The sequence below is a fragment of the Chroicocephalus ridibundus genome, chromosome 1 (genome assembly GCF_963924245.1).
Source record: "Chroicocephalus ridibundus chromosome 1, bChrRid1.1, whole genome shotgun sequence".
NCBI lineage: Eukaryota > Metazoa > Chordata > Aves > Charadriiformes > Laridae > Chroicocephalus > Chroicocephalus ridibundus.
Genome location: NC_086284.1, coordinates 161,556,983 through 161,573,028, shown reverse-complemented (window position 1 = coordinate 161,573,028; position 16,046 = coordinate 161,556,983). Strand labels below are relative to the sequence as shown.

The window sequence follows — 16,046 nt, the reverse complement described above, 5'->3', positions numbered from 1 at the left end:
ATGCAAAAATGTTTTTAAGATTAATGCCTCTCTTGAAATACAGTCTTGTCTATACACTTCCAGAAAGGTGCTGTAGTCTCTCAAAAGATGGAAAAGTACATTGTCAAAATGCCACTTGGGCAGGCATGCCTGCTAATCTCTTTCTACTGTAATGATCTTAACTTCATTTTAAACATGACTTACTAAGAATGAAGTGAGCCCCCTGCAGAACCACATCAGCCTGGGAACTGTCCTAGTTACAGTAGGAACTAAAATCTTTGCAGTGTCCTAACTAAACCATTGACATAAATCTTCACAAAGATGCAGGAGCAGTTCAGGAAGAGAGCCAGTGGCACTACTCCCGTCTTTGATAGTCCCTCTCCCCCTGTGACTCTTCAAATCCTTGTGTCTGTCATGTCTCCTGATTAGCATTGGTTAGCCAGGTTAGATACGTTTAACTCCTTGAATGTTTCTGTGTAAGTCTTGCCATCTTAAGGTGGAGACATCCAAGATGTCTTAGACATCCTCCAACGTTTTTGTCATTGTTTCTCTGGATTGAAATAGTTACTTTACTTCTTACTTCATTTTGGTATAGAATCATTCAGGTTGGAAAAGACCCTTGGGATCATCGAGTCCAACCATCAGCCCCACTCTACTAAGTTCTCCCCTACACCATATCCCCCAACACTGCTGCTGAATGACTCTTAAACACATTCAGGGTTGGTGACTCAACCACCTCCCTGGGCAGCCTATTCCAGTGGTTGACCACTCTTTCTGTGTTGTCTTGCCTTCTTTCTTTCTCCCCCTTCTTTTTCAATACTATATTATCACGCAGCTCTGAACACAGTTCTGCAGAGGGATATGCCTGCCCTGCAGTGCTTCGGTGCTCATGCTTTGGCCAAATCTGGATGGGAATCCAGCTCAGGCCGCCTAAACTAGCACCAATAGAGGAGAAACAACGGCTGGGACATCACAGCCTGCTCTGTTCTGCTGCTTTTGTGAGCCCCAGACCCTCCCTGCAACAAAGCACCATCCGCCTGGCCTGCTGCCTAAACCCTAGCCACCCCAACGGTAGTTGAGTGGTACCTAAATACCCTGCAGGCCGAAACTGCCCTGCCCCAGGGGGATGGCGGGCAGGCAGGGAGCTTGAGTTACCCGCAGGCACCTGAAAAAACACTTGCTCCTTCCGCAGAGTCAGCCCAAAAGTGGTGCGCGGTGTGAGGGAGGAGGTCGCCAAGCACGAACCCGAGTTCCCTTCACCCCATCGCAGCCTGCGCTCCCCTTCATGCCCTCGCCCCACGGGCACCGGGTGTCTCCCATGGGCTGCCCCAGCCGCTCCACCGCCGTGGGAGGTGGCTGTGCCACATGGGGACCAGCCGGAGGACTCGACCCGGGCTGGAGCTCCTCCAGGCCTCATGGGGGCGCATCCTGCCCGGCCTGCGGCTGGGGCGAGCGAGCGGCAGGGGGTGAGCAAGCCGGGTGGGAACAGAAGGGAGGCCTCCGACCGGCCTCGGAGGTGAAGGAAGAGAGCGGCCTCCCCTCCGACGCCCCATCCAGGACGCGTCCGCCTGTGGCACCGCCTCTGCCGGCTACAGGCCTCCCCGCCGCGGCGGGGCGCTAGCAGCCGGCAGCTCCACCCTCCCTCCCGCAGGAATTTTGAGCCTCGGCGGCTCCTGGCCGCTTTCCGCCACGTCTGAGGCGGCGTGATCTGACCCTCGGCGGCCGCCGTCGGTTCCTGCCGTTCTGCCGGGTGCTGGCGGCCGCGCTGAGGCGGAGCTGCCGATCCGGAGCGCTGCCGCCGCCATGAGCCGCAGCTACAACGATGAGCTGCAGTACCTGGACAAGATCGACAAGAACTGCTGGCGGATCAAGAAGGGCTTCGTGCCCAACATGCATGTGCGTGGGGGCGGCAGGGGGGGCTGGGCTCAATCGGGAGCCCTTGGGTGTCCGGGGGGGGGGGGGGGCCCACCTGAGGGGGTGGCCCGGCCCGGCCCGGCCCGGTGGCGGCCGCAGCCCCGGCCGCCCTGACAGCCCTCCCCGCAGGTGGAAGGCGTTTTCTACGTGAACGACCCCCTGGAGAAGCTGATGTTCGAGGAGCTGCGCAATGCCTGCCGCGGCGGAGGTGCGTCCGGCGGGGGGAGGGGGGGAGGAAGCGGCGCTCGGCCCTCCGACCCCGGGCGAGGGTATCTTCACACGCTCCTTGCCCTGGCCTCGGAGCCCTCGCTGAGCGCCTGTGTTCGTGCCATACTGTCCGTGGGCCCCGAAGAGACCAGGCTATAGCGGAGCAGGCCTGGTGCGTGTCCCAGCTGGTGGGTTTGAAGAGGCAGCAAACAGGAATGAGTTTTCTGGCCTTCCAGCTACTGAGGCCCGGTGAGGAGCCTGGGGCTGCCACCTGCAGCTGTAGCATGTCCTGTGGGCACAGCCTTACCCGGCTGCCCTCTGTGCCGTTCCCTGAATGCCTGCCCTCAGGGTTTGCGTTGGTGCGGGCTGTAGCTTAGGCCGGTCTGTTCCGCATGGGGCTGGAACGCAGGGCTGGATCCAGATCTGACAGCTGGGCTGGTGGTAACACACTTCTGATAACACAGATCGGTCTGCATTGGTACTAACACAGACGAAGGACTTCAGTATAACATCTAATTTAATGAAACTGCAGGTCATGCATAACGCTAGGCGCTTTATCCCAGTTTGGAATACTTGTTGTTGGCTGCGTTCTGATTTGCCAGTGTTTTGAGCAACCTCTTTAGAAAGGGCTTCATTGTGATTACCATGGTAAATTACCAGATTAATTTTATATTTTTTTTTTCTCTTTTTCAGGTGCAGGTGGCTTTTTGCCTGCTATGAAACAGATTGGAAATGTGGCTGCATTACCTGGCATTGTTCATGTGAGTAACTCCTATAAGGAATTGCTCTTTCTCTCTTCCTGTTCGCCAGTGATTATTGCCATCCAAATGGGAACATCCAAATGGGAACTCCGTTGTGAGAAGGGATATGGACCAAAGTTACAGGCTGTAAAACAAAGTTGTCAGAAAGGGAAGCATCCACTTACTTCATTTGTTTGCCTTTTGACATGAGGCTTTTTTTAGCATTGCTTTGTGCTGTTTTGGTTTGCATGAGTCACCTTTCCCCAACTACTCATATTGTCTGTTTGTTGGTTTTTGAGTTGCCTCTGCTGACCTGGAACGTACAGAGGAGTGAGGAGAGAGCAGGAGGTGATACGGTTGTCTGTATTATTGTTATTGCTCTACTGTTGCTAGTGAGCCTTCCCATGCACTTAAAACTCCTTTCTCTTGCCCTATGCATTTCTGGAAGCGAGGCATCAGATATGATGATGCAGGAGGGAAATACTAGGCTGGGTCACTTTTCAAGAAGTTTAAAGTACAATGTGGAAATGATCTTTTTTTCATGTTTAATATTGCATATCTTAATAAGTAACAAATAACAGAATTGTCTTTTTTTAATTGTTTGTCTTGGTGACTTGGCAAGAGTGATGAATTTCTGGCTGCAGTAAAAGGTAGCCCATCATGTTGGTAAAATGCCTTAGTGATCAACCAAAAAGGGAGTAAGGCAGAATAGTAGCAACCTGTCAAAATGGGAATTTTGGCTAGTAGTTCATAGGAGAGATGTTATGATCACCTATCTATTAAAATCTTCACTTCTTTTTTTTCCAAACCAAAACCAAGAGATTTCTTGGTGATGGCAAGGGGAGGCAGAAGCAGCACACAATCCCACTGAAAAATACTGTTCTTCTTAATGCACGATAACAGTTTTACGCACACTGAAAAGTTCCAATTCCTGACAGTTTTCTGGGTGTTTGGGGCTTGTTTTTTCGGTTGTTTAAATAGATTCTGGAGTTCTAATTGTGATGTCCTAATCTAAACCTGCTAGGCTAAATATACATTGAGCTTGTGGAGTTGTGTAGAAGCACATGCTTATTTTCTTTAATTAGTAGCAATATAAAAAGGTTCAATAAAAGGTGTTCTTTTAGGAATTAAAGTGACACAGCTGCTATCCTATCATGATATCATCCTAAAAGGATGACTTTTTCCTGCCTACAGCGTGCAGTCTTTGGTCACTGTTCGATGACAGCTAAGAAGTGAAAACGCTGACTGTTATGATTCCTTTCCGTAGCATTGAAATCTTCCCTTGTTAAATTTAGAGTGTTTAAATATTGCAAATGTCCCTAAACGGAACTTGGTACCAAGATGAACTCATTTTCACTCTTATGTCTGAGCTTTTCACTATTCATAGGCTGTTGCCTGCATAAGTTTTGAATGCAATGACTCTTGAGTGCAAGAAATAGCTAGGTTAGAATTCTGTTTGGGATCACAATTCCTACATTTAGGTGTTTCAGCTTCTTTTAAGTTTTCCTGAGGTCTGATCAGTGGAGACAAGGGGGCTACTTGGCTGACTAGCCACTGGATGTTTCCTTCAGAGTGAGATCCACTGCTTCTCTGCTTTCCTTGACTGTCACTCCAGTAACTGTAGGACGTCAGATACCTGACCTGAATTGATGGGTGTACTCCATCTTCATCGGAACATCCATTCTTTTTTTGGTATATTTGTTTGTAAATGTGACAACCACTGCCACTTTGCCAAGGCAAAGCATAACCAAGGTGACGCTGTGCAGCACAGAGTTTCATAAAACTTTAAAGTGTCCTTCATTCTCTTTCAGAGATCAATAGGCCTTCCAGATGTCCATTCTGGTTATGGGTTTGCCATTGGCAACATGGCTGCCTTTGATATGAATGATCCTGAAGCAGTGGTGTCACCAGGTAAGGATACTTTATGACTGAGAAATGTCTGGGGTGGCATAAAAACACTTTTTCATATGGCAGGTCTTTATAGTACTTCATATGCAGAACCAAAGCAAAAAAGGTGTGAATTTTAGGGAGTTAAAAGGCGCTTAATTCTTGCGCTGAGATTCTTTATTCTGTATGGAGCAGGTGGTTACACTGAAAATATCTAAACAGTACAGAGAGAATAGCCCTTGTGTTTTTGGCTTGGGCTTGTGATATCCCTCAGTTTTGATGGGAGAGCGCAAGAGTTTGAACTTGGGTTTCACTGAGGTGATAAAGAATTGACTCTTTTCTTTGAACATTTGAGACTATTTCTACACTTTATTAAAAATGTGACCTTAAAACATTTCTGTCTCTTTAATAAACACCTGGGTCTGTACTTACTGGTGGTGTGGAGATGCTTTTGTGGTTGTACCTGTTACTCGTGTTTCAAGTTCACTGTAGGCAGTTCCAGTTTTCCTGATTGACTCAAACCCAAGATCTTTTGGTCTGGTATCCCCTCTCTGACACTAGTTAATACCAGAACCTTCACTAGTAAAGGTGACATGATTGGTGTTTCGTGCTAGGCCTTGCCCTGCAGTATTTATTTTTATTAAATACTTAGAGTTAAGCAAAACACTAAGTGTGAAGTTTAATATTATTTGTAAGTAGTTATCACTTGTTATAACTAGTTGTTATTTATTCCAGTGTGGATTCAAAAAGGACTTTGTTTCAGGGACTTGCTTTTGAGAACATCTTGTGTCAGGGAGCCATGCTAAGATCTGTCACTTTTCTGCTGACCCTAGGCAGAAGAACAGGAGCATCTTCTCTACTTTCTGTGGACAGTATATTTTATAGTTGTGTCTACTTCTCGGTGTCTGCTTGCAGGAGCAACTTTGTTAACACAGAGCTGTGTAGGCAATTGTACAGCTGTGTCTGTAGAGCATATGCTTGAGACTGAAAAACTGGGTTTTCTTAAAGAGTTTTCAAGTTTTTCTCTGCAAGGCTACATTTTTGTCTGTCCTGAAATCTGGGGCTTCATGTAAATCTATTACAATGAAGCTTAATGCAGTTCTGCTCTTTTCCCAGTATTGTGTCAGAAAGAAGGCGTAAGATCACAGCGTTCAGTACATACTCCCTGTCAGCAGAGACAGTGACTTAAGATGAATATTCAGGAAGTGCTCACCATCAGCACACTTTTTTCATTAACTCCATGGCTTTTTCTACACTTTTAGGTGGTGTCGGATTTGACATCAACTGTGGTGTCCGCTTACTGCGTACAAATTTGGATGAAAATGATGTGCAGCCTGTGAAGGAGCAGCTTGCCCAGGCTATGTTTGACCACATCCCTGTTGGTGTCGGCTCCAAAGGTGTCATCCCCATGAATGCCAAGTGAGAGAATGACTTTGTGCACACATCACTAGGGGGGACATCTCTGGTGTTTATTTTGATGAAAGATTTGTCAGTGGGAGACTTTAAGAAAGAAAAAGTAATTCTAAAACTCTTTCCATTCTTTCTGCATATGTGCTTCCCCAGGAGAACTGGCATAATCATCAACGCACGGAGTCATCTGTTTCTTCCCCCATTTAAAACCCTGAAATAACTAAAAGTTCTTGAAAGGTTCTCCTTTCTTCTGACATAAAACCTCCATGAACGTAAAGGTACTTTTTTGAAAGGGATGAGAGAGAAAATAGGATATTCCCCACACAACAAAGAGGAAAAAGTAATGACCTGTCTAAAGTTAATATATTTCTAGAGTTAGATTTTAATGAAGTATTAACAAGTTGGACTTCTTGTTAGGGGAATTGGGGGCTGATCATAAAATCACAGAATAATTTAGGTTTGATGGGATACCTTGAGGTCATCTTATCCAACTCCTTGTACGAAAGGGGACTAACACTGAAGGTAGGTCTAACAAAGTTACATCAGGTTGCTCAGGGCCATATCCAGTGGAATTTTGAGTATATCCAAGGATAACTACCTTATGTAGGTGTTTGATAATTGCAGGGATTTGGAAGAGGCACTAGAGATGGGTGTGGACTGGTCTCTCCGGGAAGGCTATGCCTGGGCAGAGGACAAGGAGCACTGTGAGGAATATGGAAGAATGCTGCAGGCTGACCCCAACAAGGTCTCCTCAAGAGCAAAGAAGAGGGGCCTGCCTCAGGTAATGATATGTTTCAGGAGGGCTGTGAGTGCTCCCAGGGTTCAAATGTAAAAGTTAGCGGGTAGTTCTCTAATTTTGTGTCTTTTCTTGAAACTGACTGGCATTTGTGGGCAGGGGGAAAGGTGAGATGGTGGGGCCGTTTCTGATTAATTCTTGACAGAACTGTAAAAGGGGGAAACAATATGGGGCATGCCCAAGGTCCCTGGGGCCATCAGTTAACATTTTCATCAGTTAACAACTGGTACTGGAATTCATGTTTGGTGGCATTTCCCCATCCAGACACAGTTTTGTTTTAAAAACAAACAAGGCAAACAAGTGACTCTGCAACTTTTCTCCTTGTTTGCTCAGCAAATTAATAGCAGGGCAAGGAAGGATATCGTAATAAATAGAACTAGCTCATAACTTTGAATTGCACTTCAAGAGTTGGATTTCATTTCTATGCGTAGTATCTCATTGCTGCGGGTGGAACGCCTTTGAGATGGCTATACTAATGCTACCCTATGTAAGGCTTTCTTTTATATGACTTCTTGAGTTTTACGAATTGTGGTGCTGCAAGATTATAGCAGTTTAACCTCAAAATAATCTTAGGTCCTCAATTTTCACATTCACCTTGCAAATAAGTGATCATCTGTTACAGAGTTGAAAAAACTGGGGCTTGGAAATAAAATACCGTGCTTTAATCTACTGAAAGGTTGTAAGTACCTAATTAACAGGATGTTGTAACTTCCTTGTGGAGTTACAACCATAACTATATGTCTGCGTTGCCTATACAAATTGAAGGTGAATTCTAAGTACTCTGTACTCTTCCCATCTTTCAACTAGGCCTAAGTAAGTTGGAAAAAAGTGGCAGCATGGTCTGTGGATCCTAATCCTTTTTTTCAATTGTACTGTTTTTCCAACAGTAAAAATAGTTATAAATCTGAACAAAGAGGACAGTGATGATGCTACTGTGTTCTACTTCCTTTCAGTTTATATGGTTGGTTTTTTTTTTTCCCCCTGGAAAAGCTTTTCTAAAACCAAAACCTTGCTGTAGCAATTTTCCCTATTGCGCATATTTCTGTAGCTTTCCCCTGTGCTCCCAGGGCTGGTTGACGAGCACTGTCTGATCCGTGTGTTGTGATTGGCAGCTGGGAACCCTGGGAGCCGGAAATCATTACGCCGAGATCCAGGTCGTGGATGACATTTACAACGAATATGCTGCCAGGAAGATGGGCATCGACCACAAAGGGCAGGTGTGCGTGATGATCCACAGTGGCAGCAGAGGCCTGGGCCACCAGGTTGCCACAGGTACGATCTGACTGGCGTAGGTACCTGAAGTGAAGCAAACTCTTCAGCATGGTGTTGTCATTAACAGTAAATTCAAGCACCAAAGAGCATTTCTTACAGTGTAACTGCTGAGTCTATTCTGAGTTGCCTTGACAGGGGGTTGTCTGTTTGCAAACAGTTGATAATGCTCTGCCGCAGGTTTGCTTTTGCGTTTGAGAAGAAGCTGTAGGTTTGACCATGGGACAGATTAGTTCAGTTTTAGAATATAAATTGTAGACACCCATGTTAATCTCACAGATTGAAACAGAATTAAGAAGTGACTTAGACTTCCTGTGTTTATTTCCCAGATGCATTGGTGGCTATGGAAAAGGCTATGAAACGGGACAAAATCATAGTGAATGATCGCCAGCTGGCGTGTGCCAGGATTGCCTCCACAGAGGGACAGGATTACTTGAAGGGAATGGCAGCTGCTGGAAACTATGCATGGGTCAACCGCTCTTCTATGACTTTTCTAACAAGACAGGTAGGAGCAGAGTTGTCTCTGATGTAAATATTTTGGTACACATCTCCTGCTTTATCCCAGACATACGGAACACAGAGTAGCTGCAGTATTTAACATCCTTTTCATTTTGTGCTTCTTAAACTGTTTTCTGGAGAGACTTGCACAAAGCTGCAGTCATGGCAATCCATCCAAAACCTCTCAACATCACTGGATTGTACTTGCAGAAGCCACTCAAGCAATGTTTTTCAAAATGCCTTGAATTGGAAAAAGGGGATACAAGAAAATTGTTTTTACAGTGCTGAAGACGTCTTTTAAGAGTTGCAAGAATTAGTCTAGTTGATACCTGACTGAATTCCAGCATTAAAGCTGACAATGGGCAGATAAACAATCTGGACAGTCCAATTCTGTCACACGCAGCACCGTTGTATTCAATTCCACTGTGACTGAATTTGAAGTTTCTTACCTGCCATGCCAAGTGTTTAGGTCACTGACTTACCAGTAAGAAACACTTTCAAGCAAATTTGTTCCTTTTAATTCCTAAAAAGATTGTAAATCTTCCACATGACGCAGCAGTTATCTTCTTGTACTTCACATCCTGATTTGCTCTCTTCTTAGGCCTTTGCCAAAGTCTTCAACACAACCCCAGATGACCTTGATATGCATGTTATCTATGATGTGTCTCACAACATTGCCAAAGTGGAGCAACATGTAGTGGATGGAAAGGAGCGGACTCTGCTGGTGCACAGAAAGGGATCAACCAGGGCCTTCCCTCCTCACCATCCTCTTATTGCTGTTGATTATCAAGTAAGTTTAGCTGTGGGGGAAGGAAGTCAGAAGAGAATTACGGATGAATCCGGCAACTTTAGGATCCTTAACAGAGATCCAAATGTTGTGAGTTCCATTTTTGAGCTAACAGCACTGGAACTGTTGTGGGATGGCAATGTTCTGCTTGTCTGTGTGTTAGATCCTTGGGACGCTGAGCTCCCTCTACCGCTCCACACCCACAATGGTTGGAAGATCATGAAGGGAAAGAAGTGTTTCGTACCTAGGGCAGGCTTCAGTGATTTGCCTTGTCTGTCTGTTGGACACGAATTTTTTGATCTGCTGGTTTGCGCCTTTCAGTGAAGTTAGTTCTACAGAATCCTTGATACCGGGCACCTGAGCTGAGCAGGGATGCTCTGAGGGAATGTGAACCTGACCTCCTTTCCTGGAGTTATGGTTCATCTCAGACTTTTTATTAAGAATGAGGTTTTTAGTCTTTTTCTTGTGAACTAATACTTTGCATCCACAGCTGACTGGACAACCTGTTTTGATTGGAGGGACCATGGGCACCTGTAGCTATGTTCTTACTGGCACGGAGCAAGGCATGACTGAGACCTTTGGAACTACCTGCCATGGAGCTGTAAGTCAAAAAGTCACTTCAGGAAGGGTTTGGAACGGGACTGTCATCCAGAGAACAATATTGTTCAAGGGTCGTCCAGTGTGTGATTCATCTCTTGGTCATAGAAGTAGAGAGTTGCGTTGCCACAGTAATCCCAGCCCAGGAGGACTGCAGGCTCAAAGTCCTCTTTGTCCCTTACTGAGTGCTTTCGACTGCTACTGCTGAAAATTTGGGGGGTGCTGCTTTATGCAAGGCAAATGTTAGGTTGAAGATGTGGAGAAAAAGCTCCTTTTACCAAATTCTGGTATCTCTGAGCTAACGAGAGGAATTAACTGTGCTGGGGCTCTCCGTATAAAACTCCTCAGTAGTTAGAAAGTATTTCCTCCCCTGTTATTTACAGTGTGTGACAGGATGATTGAGGAAGATAAATAGCTCCCAGTAAAACTGACTCCTGAACACTGCCTGACAAGTGGTTTGGGTAAAAAGACGCTTGCAGACTAGTATGTTATACGCACGGAACTTTCCTAGCCATCATACCAGATAGGTGCTTGTGCAGGAGCCCATCGCTTAGAGTCTAAATTCATTTCCCATTTTGTGGCTTACTGTGATCTGCGCTCTCAGCCATTCTGTGTTTACTTATAATGTAATAGTGTTTTTCTTTAATAAGAAAGAGTTCTGTTTTTCCAAGCGGCTACAAAAAGTGTAACTAACAAAACTGCTCTCTAGGGTCGTGCGCTGTCTCGAGCCAAATCTCGGCGTAACTTGGACTTCCAGGATGTATTGGACAAGCTGGCTGACATGGGCATTGCTATCCGTGTTGCTTCGCCCAAACTGGTCATGGAAGAAGTGAGTTTAATACTTCAATATCTGAGAGGGAAAAGGGAGTCTTGGTCCTTGGCTGAATGACCCTCCCTGACTTGACTTTTTGCAGTGCTGAGTGATGACTAGTACTCTAAATATACAGCTAATGCAATTTCTGATACAGCTATCAAATTTTTGGGAAATAATGTGAAGTCTTCCCTCTGTCTAAAATGCTGCTGAAAGGGGAGATGCCTGTTTGACACGTTTTGGGGGGTGTGTTTTTTCCTCTTCTGCCTGGCAATAGGGATAATTACTATCGACCCTGAGAAGTCTTTGTGTGAGCATCACAAAAGTAGTTATGCTTTATGGATTCTCTTCTTAAATTATGTTCTCTCAGCTCTAAACTTACTTTACACTGCAGCTGTCATGTAGATTATTAGCAGTGTATGAGAGGTCTGCCTCTCTATGATGAATTCCTGTATTTGCTCAAGAAGAAAACTCTGTATGTCTAGAAAACTTAGAATATTATGGCTTTCAGTTCCTCTGCATTAACATGATAGAATGTCTTTTTCTGTTCGCCACCTCACTTGTAGAAGTGTGTTAATCATTTGGAACTATGCTGTTACAGGCGTTGGTGTTGTACAAACATGTTGATCACATTAAAATCTCTATTTAAGAGCAGCTTCTTTGTCAGAAGGAAGGGGAAGCTTGTGGCTGGAAGGGGAAGCTCTAGAGTTCAACCCTGATTCCTGTCATTAAGGGGCAGTGAAGATAAATCTTAAAGGCTATCTGTAGGGAAGAAGTTGGAGTCACTTCTTCCCAGATATTGAGGCTTGACATTTTCACATGCTGATGGTCTGGATTATCTGGAAATAGAAGGAAAACTGAACCACAATAGCTAGTAGTTTAGCTGAAATATTGTGAAAGCTTAGTTGGAAATCTAAGTGTCTCATGGATTTCTTAGATATGTACAGTGGCCACATTCTCAGTATGTTCACCTACTTCTACACCCTCAATTCATATGATTCTATTTTGCAAAGAGAAGAGGGGGTATCAAAAGCCTACATCTAACTTCCTGTGACTTCAGGTTGTTTATAGTTTTGTCTTTTTTTTTTTTCTCTCTTCCCCCTCCAGGCACCAGAGTCTTATAAGAACGTGACAGATGTGGTTAACACCTGCCACGCAGCTGGCATCAGCAAGAAAGCCATTAAACTGCGACCTATTGCTGTTATAAAAGGCTAGGAACTGACAAAGCAACAGAAGCACAGCGACATCTCCAGGCCTTACGCAAAACTGACTAGAACCACCATCTTCCCGCACCTCTTGGACTCTGTAGGATGCTCAGATATCACATCCCTGTTCTGGAAAAACAACAGTTGCGAATACTCATATTTTTAACCACTCCTCAGTATAATTAATGCCCCCTCCCTCCTCCTTGTTATATGGTGTTCTTTTCTTGTGAGGAAAGGGCAAAGAAATAAGTAAGTCTTGGGTTTTATATGCAGTCCCTCCCCCCTTTGCCTGATGATTCTACAGGCAGGACTTCAGACTTGCCCGAGTTGTCACTAATTGCTGTGCTGCAAGACCACCTCCATCAGCGAAGACGGCGTATGAACCAGACCTGCTGTCTCCACACCTGAGTGCCTGGAGCTCTTTCTGCATATAGAAGTACTCTGATAGGCAGGGTATAGTGCTTCTGGGCAGGGAGAGGTTGCTCTGTTTGGAGATACCTTTATGCATAGTCTATATTGTTGCATGTTTTGTGGCAATTGGGTAAGAAATATGGAGTTGGGAGTGGTCTCCGGCTTGGGTTGAGAGGGTCTAGCTAGGCTTGAGGCACAGTCCTCCTCTTTTCCCCCACCCTCTCCCATTTAACACAGCACCTGGTGTACTTGGCTCAGTACAAGTAAGTGTTCCACAGTCTTGTGGAAACGCTAGTAGGGCTGAGAATGTTGCTTTGAAAGGTTTTGTTTGCCCAGTAAAAGTTGTGACTTAACAACTTATAGATTTGCTAATCCAACATGTTGCAAAGTCCTAAGCGTGTAAAAGTTGGATTGGGTAATACTGCTCCCTGTATTCTGCAGCTCTGATTTGAGTGAGTGCAATTGCAGGGTCAGGCCCAGTAAGATGCGACTCCTGATGTTTCTTTTCCATTCGTTAACCGAGACTGGAGGGGAAGCTGACCGTCCCTGCAGGATCATTGGGGACTACAAATAAAATGGGAAGATGAACGCTGCAGTGTGTCTGTGTCATGTTTATTCTGTGGCTAAAATGTCTGTTGTCTACTTTTAAGAACATATATGAGCTTGAAACCCACCACCTTTTGTGACTTCAGCTGATGGATCTTGCAAAAAAAAAAAATGTGCAGAGGGCAGTATTTCTTGCAGGATACAAGAGAAGGGCAACGCAGTGCTGTTTTCTCAACTTGGTTATGACAAGAGTGTGTCTTCTCGGGGCCTGCTGGGTCCACCTTACTGGGTAGGGGATGGAGCTTGCCTGTAAGCCCGTGTGCAGACACAAGAGGGCGGCCGGAGGAAAATAAAACCTCAAAGCAAGAGTGGCCCCCTGCCAGGGACTCGTGTAGAAGGAGCAGATAGTGATTGATGGACTCGAGTGCCTTTTGATGAAACATCCCTTTAAGTTTAGGATCTCAGCCGAAACCTGTTGATCTCAGGACGCACAATGGCATTTTACTGTCTTAATCACTTTGTGCTTATCGGTTTCTTAAGTTCAAATGCTGTATTTGCTGCAGGCGCAGAGGCAGCGCATGCGGTAATAGTCACTGCTGTGAGTCCTTGGGAGTCTGACTTTAAAGACAGTTTCTTGTTTTCCCCTGTTTTCTCCAGTGGAATTGTTCCAGATTTCCATCTTTGAGGTCTGAGACACACTTGCTGAATTTCAAACAAAAATCATTTCACTGAGCAATGTGAATTAGCCTCAAGTGACTGAAAGACAAATTGTTGGTCTCAAATCTTCTGCAGAAGTGCATGTTCCATGCAGAATTTTCTGTCTATAAATATTTCAGACTCTCTGATGTGGAATGCAAGGGAACCCTTACAACATTCATGTTTAAAAATAAAGAAACATTTCTCAAACACAGTTGCCGCTAAAAGACAAATTTAATTTTTTTTACAACAAGCAGAAATCCTGTACCATGGGGGTGCTCTCATATGCGTGCTTTCAGTCTTCTGATCATCAGCGTTCATGCATTAGCATTCAAGAATGCAAGAAGTGCTGTCAGTTTTGGTTTCCTGTTGCAAAGCTAGTCCTACTTTTGGTCATATGCTGTGCTGTATGGAGGAGATGGTTTCCTAACCACCTAAAAAAGTAAGAGTAAAAATGTAAGATGTCTCCCAGTTCTTTCTTTAAACCTGGATGTTTTTCTAATTCAAGCTTGTCTTTTTTTCTCCAAATAAGGCTGTCAACTAGCTTTTTTAAACCTGCATTTGAAAAACTATGTTTTAAAAATTGGTAGGTAGGGTAGGCACGCAATATTAAAATTCCTGTGCTGGAGTACAGGTGGATCTGCAGAAGCGTTTTGGCAACACCAAAGAGATGGTGTGGTTATTGGACCATCTCTGCTTTCATAGAAGGTTACCGAGAACTCAGAAATATCTGCTAATGTACGATGTGCTTCCCTCCCTTCCCTAAAAAACTGAAAAAGCTTTGGTGAATGATTGCTAGGGGTTTTTTTTCTTCTTTTTCTTTTTTGGTAGGAAACCGCAGTAGGAGATCTGCATCTACCCCACACCCCTGGAGCTGTTTCACACCTCTGTCCAACCGCAGGCACTCAGCTGTTGCTTGCATAGCTGCAGCCGATTCTGCAGTCATCTGTACGGTGACCAGCAGCAGGAGGTTTGCTGTCCTCAGGGCTTGCACAGGGTGTCTGCATTAAGTCTGCCTTCAGCCAGTGCGATAAAACCAGTCCTTGGATGCGGGCTTCTTTTTAGTGAGAACACACAGCTCACTGCATTTATCTTACTCTCTGCTCGACAACAAGACATTTTAACTTACTGATTGGACCTGCCGAAACAGAGCTACCGCCTCTGGGAACAAGAAGGTATTGTCTCTGCTGGTGGCTTCAATGGCACCTTCCTCCTCTCTCTGCTCACAGGGCTTGCTGCAGGGACCGGTGCTGTGCAGCCACAGGGAGCACGAGCAAGCATTTCCTCTCTTGCCAGGAACCCACTGTTCGCTGGGTGCTCAGGGGCTTGTGCAGGTGCTGTTCCCGTCACCGTTAGCATGGCATTGAATAACAAACAGAAAAGCACTTCGGGTTTTTGGTGGTGGTGGATGACACTGAAAGAGATCCCCCTAAATGCATCCCCCGTGCTGGCGGGTGCCGCTTGCCAGGGCGCAGTGCTCGGCCTCTGGGCTGTGTGGGACCCCCCCCCAGGAAGGCAGTTCCTCCCAACAGCGTTGCAGATGGGGGGACACGTGCTTCATTTGCCATAACGGGTGGCAGAGCTGGGGTGCTGCTGGCGGCCTCCTTCTCTTTGACTTGATTCAACTTTGTGTACTCTGGGGCTCCCTAACTCAGCCTCCCCCAAGCAAAACCAGGACCCAGCCAAGGTACGTGCCTGCAGCGCTATCTGCTGGGGTGTATTTGTGCACCCTGCTGGTTGGGAGCCCGGTGTCTAACCTGTGTCACATTTATCACCATCCTAAGCCTCTTGGGAGTCTTTTTTCTCTGCCTCTGTCTCTCCTCTCCCTGCTTTAAACACAGCTCCCTGCGTACCGCTTCCTCCTCCGCTGGTGGTCCCAGGCTGGTGTTCTGGCCCAGGAGGAACAAGTGATCTCTGACACATCTCTGGCGCAGGCACCCCCGGCCTCTCCTCCGCTCTCCTTTGTTCCTCTCAAACATAAACACACTTAACTGGCCTCTTCTCCTCTCCCTCCGCCCCCCAGTCTTCAAAGCGATCAGACAAAGCAATATCCCTCCCGCAGCATGTGCCAGCACGCTCCCCTGCGCGCAGAAGGAAGGCTTCAATTAAGCAGCGGGCCCTGCCTGTACCTGGCATTTGCTTTGCTCTCTTGAGCCCTGTCCTAGCGCCAGGGCTTTTGATCACCAGCGCCTCTGGGTTTCTGCCTGGAGAGGTGGCAGCGGGAGGCGTACGGCAGAAAAGCGGGAGCTCTGCAGCTCTCCAGCCAGGGTGACACCGGGGGCAGGTGCTTGGC

At 46.0% G+C, this 16,046-nt stretch overlaps 1 protein-coding gene across 1 annotated transcript; it reads left to right on the top strand.

Annotated features, from left to right (window-relative positions):
- The first annotated feature begins 1,647 nt into the window (after positions 1–1,647).
- On the top strand, positions 1,648–13,104 carry RTCB (RNA 2',3'-cyclic phosphate and 5'-OH ligase). The gene is made up of 12 exons (XM_063321490.1): positions 1,648–1,875; positions 2,023–2,101; positions 2,794–2,861; positions 4,652–4,751; positions 5,990–6,146; positions 6,762–6,918; positions 8,046–8,205; positions 8,532–8,707; positions 9,302–9,490; positions 9,978–10,088; positions 10,794–10,913; positions 12,003–13,104. The coding sequence occupies exons 1-12, from the start codon at positions 1,783–1,785 to the stop codon at positions 12,108–12,110; spliced, it is 1,518 nt and encodes a 505-aa protein (XP_063177560.1). The 5' UTR covers positions 1,648–1,782; the 3' UTR covers positions 12,111–13,104.
- The last annotated feature ends 2,942 nt before the right edge of the window (positions 13,105–16,046 follow it).

What these genes read in the sequence shown, in the direction of transcription:
- RTCB (XM_063321490.1), top strand. Translation starts at nt 1,783, where the DNA reads ATGAGCCGCAGCTACAACGATGAGCTGCAGTACCTGGACAAGATCGAC. An exon ending in CATTACCTGGCATTGTTCAT is followed by an intron (nt 2,862 to 4,651) that starts GTGAGTAACTCC and finishes ATTCTCTTTCAG; the next exon opens with AGATCAATAGGCCTTCCAGA. An exon ending in GAACTACCTGCCATGGAGCT is followed by an intron (nt 10,089 to 10,793) that starts GTAAGTCAAAAA and finishes ACTGCTCTCTAG; the next exon opens with GGTCGTGCGCTGTCTCGAGC.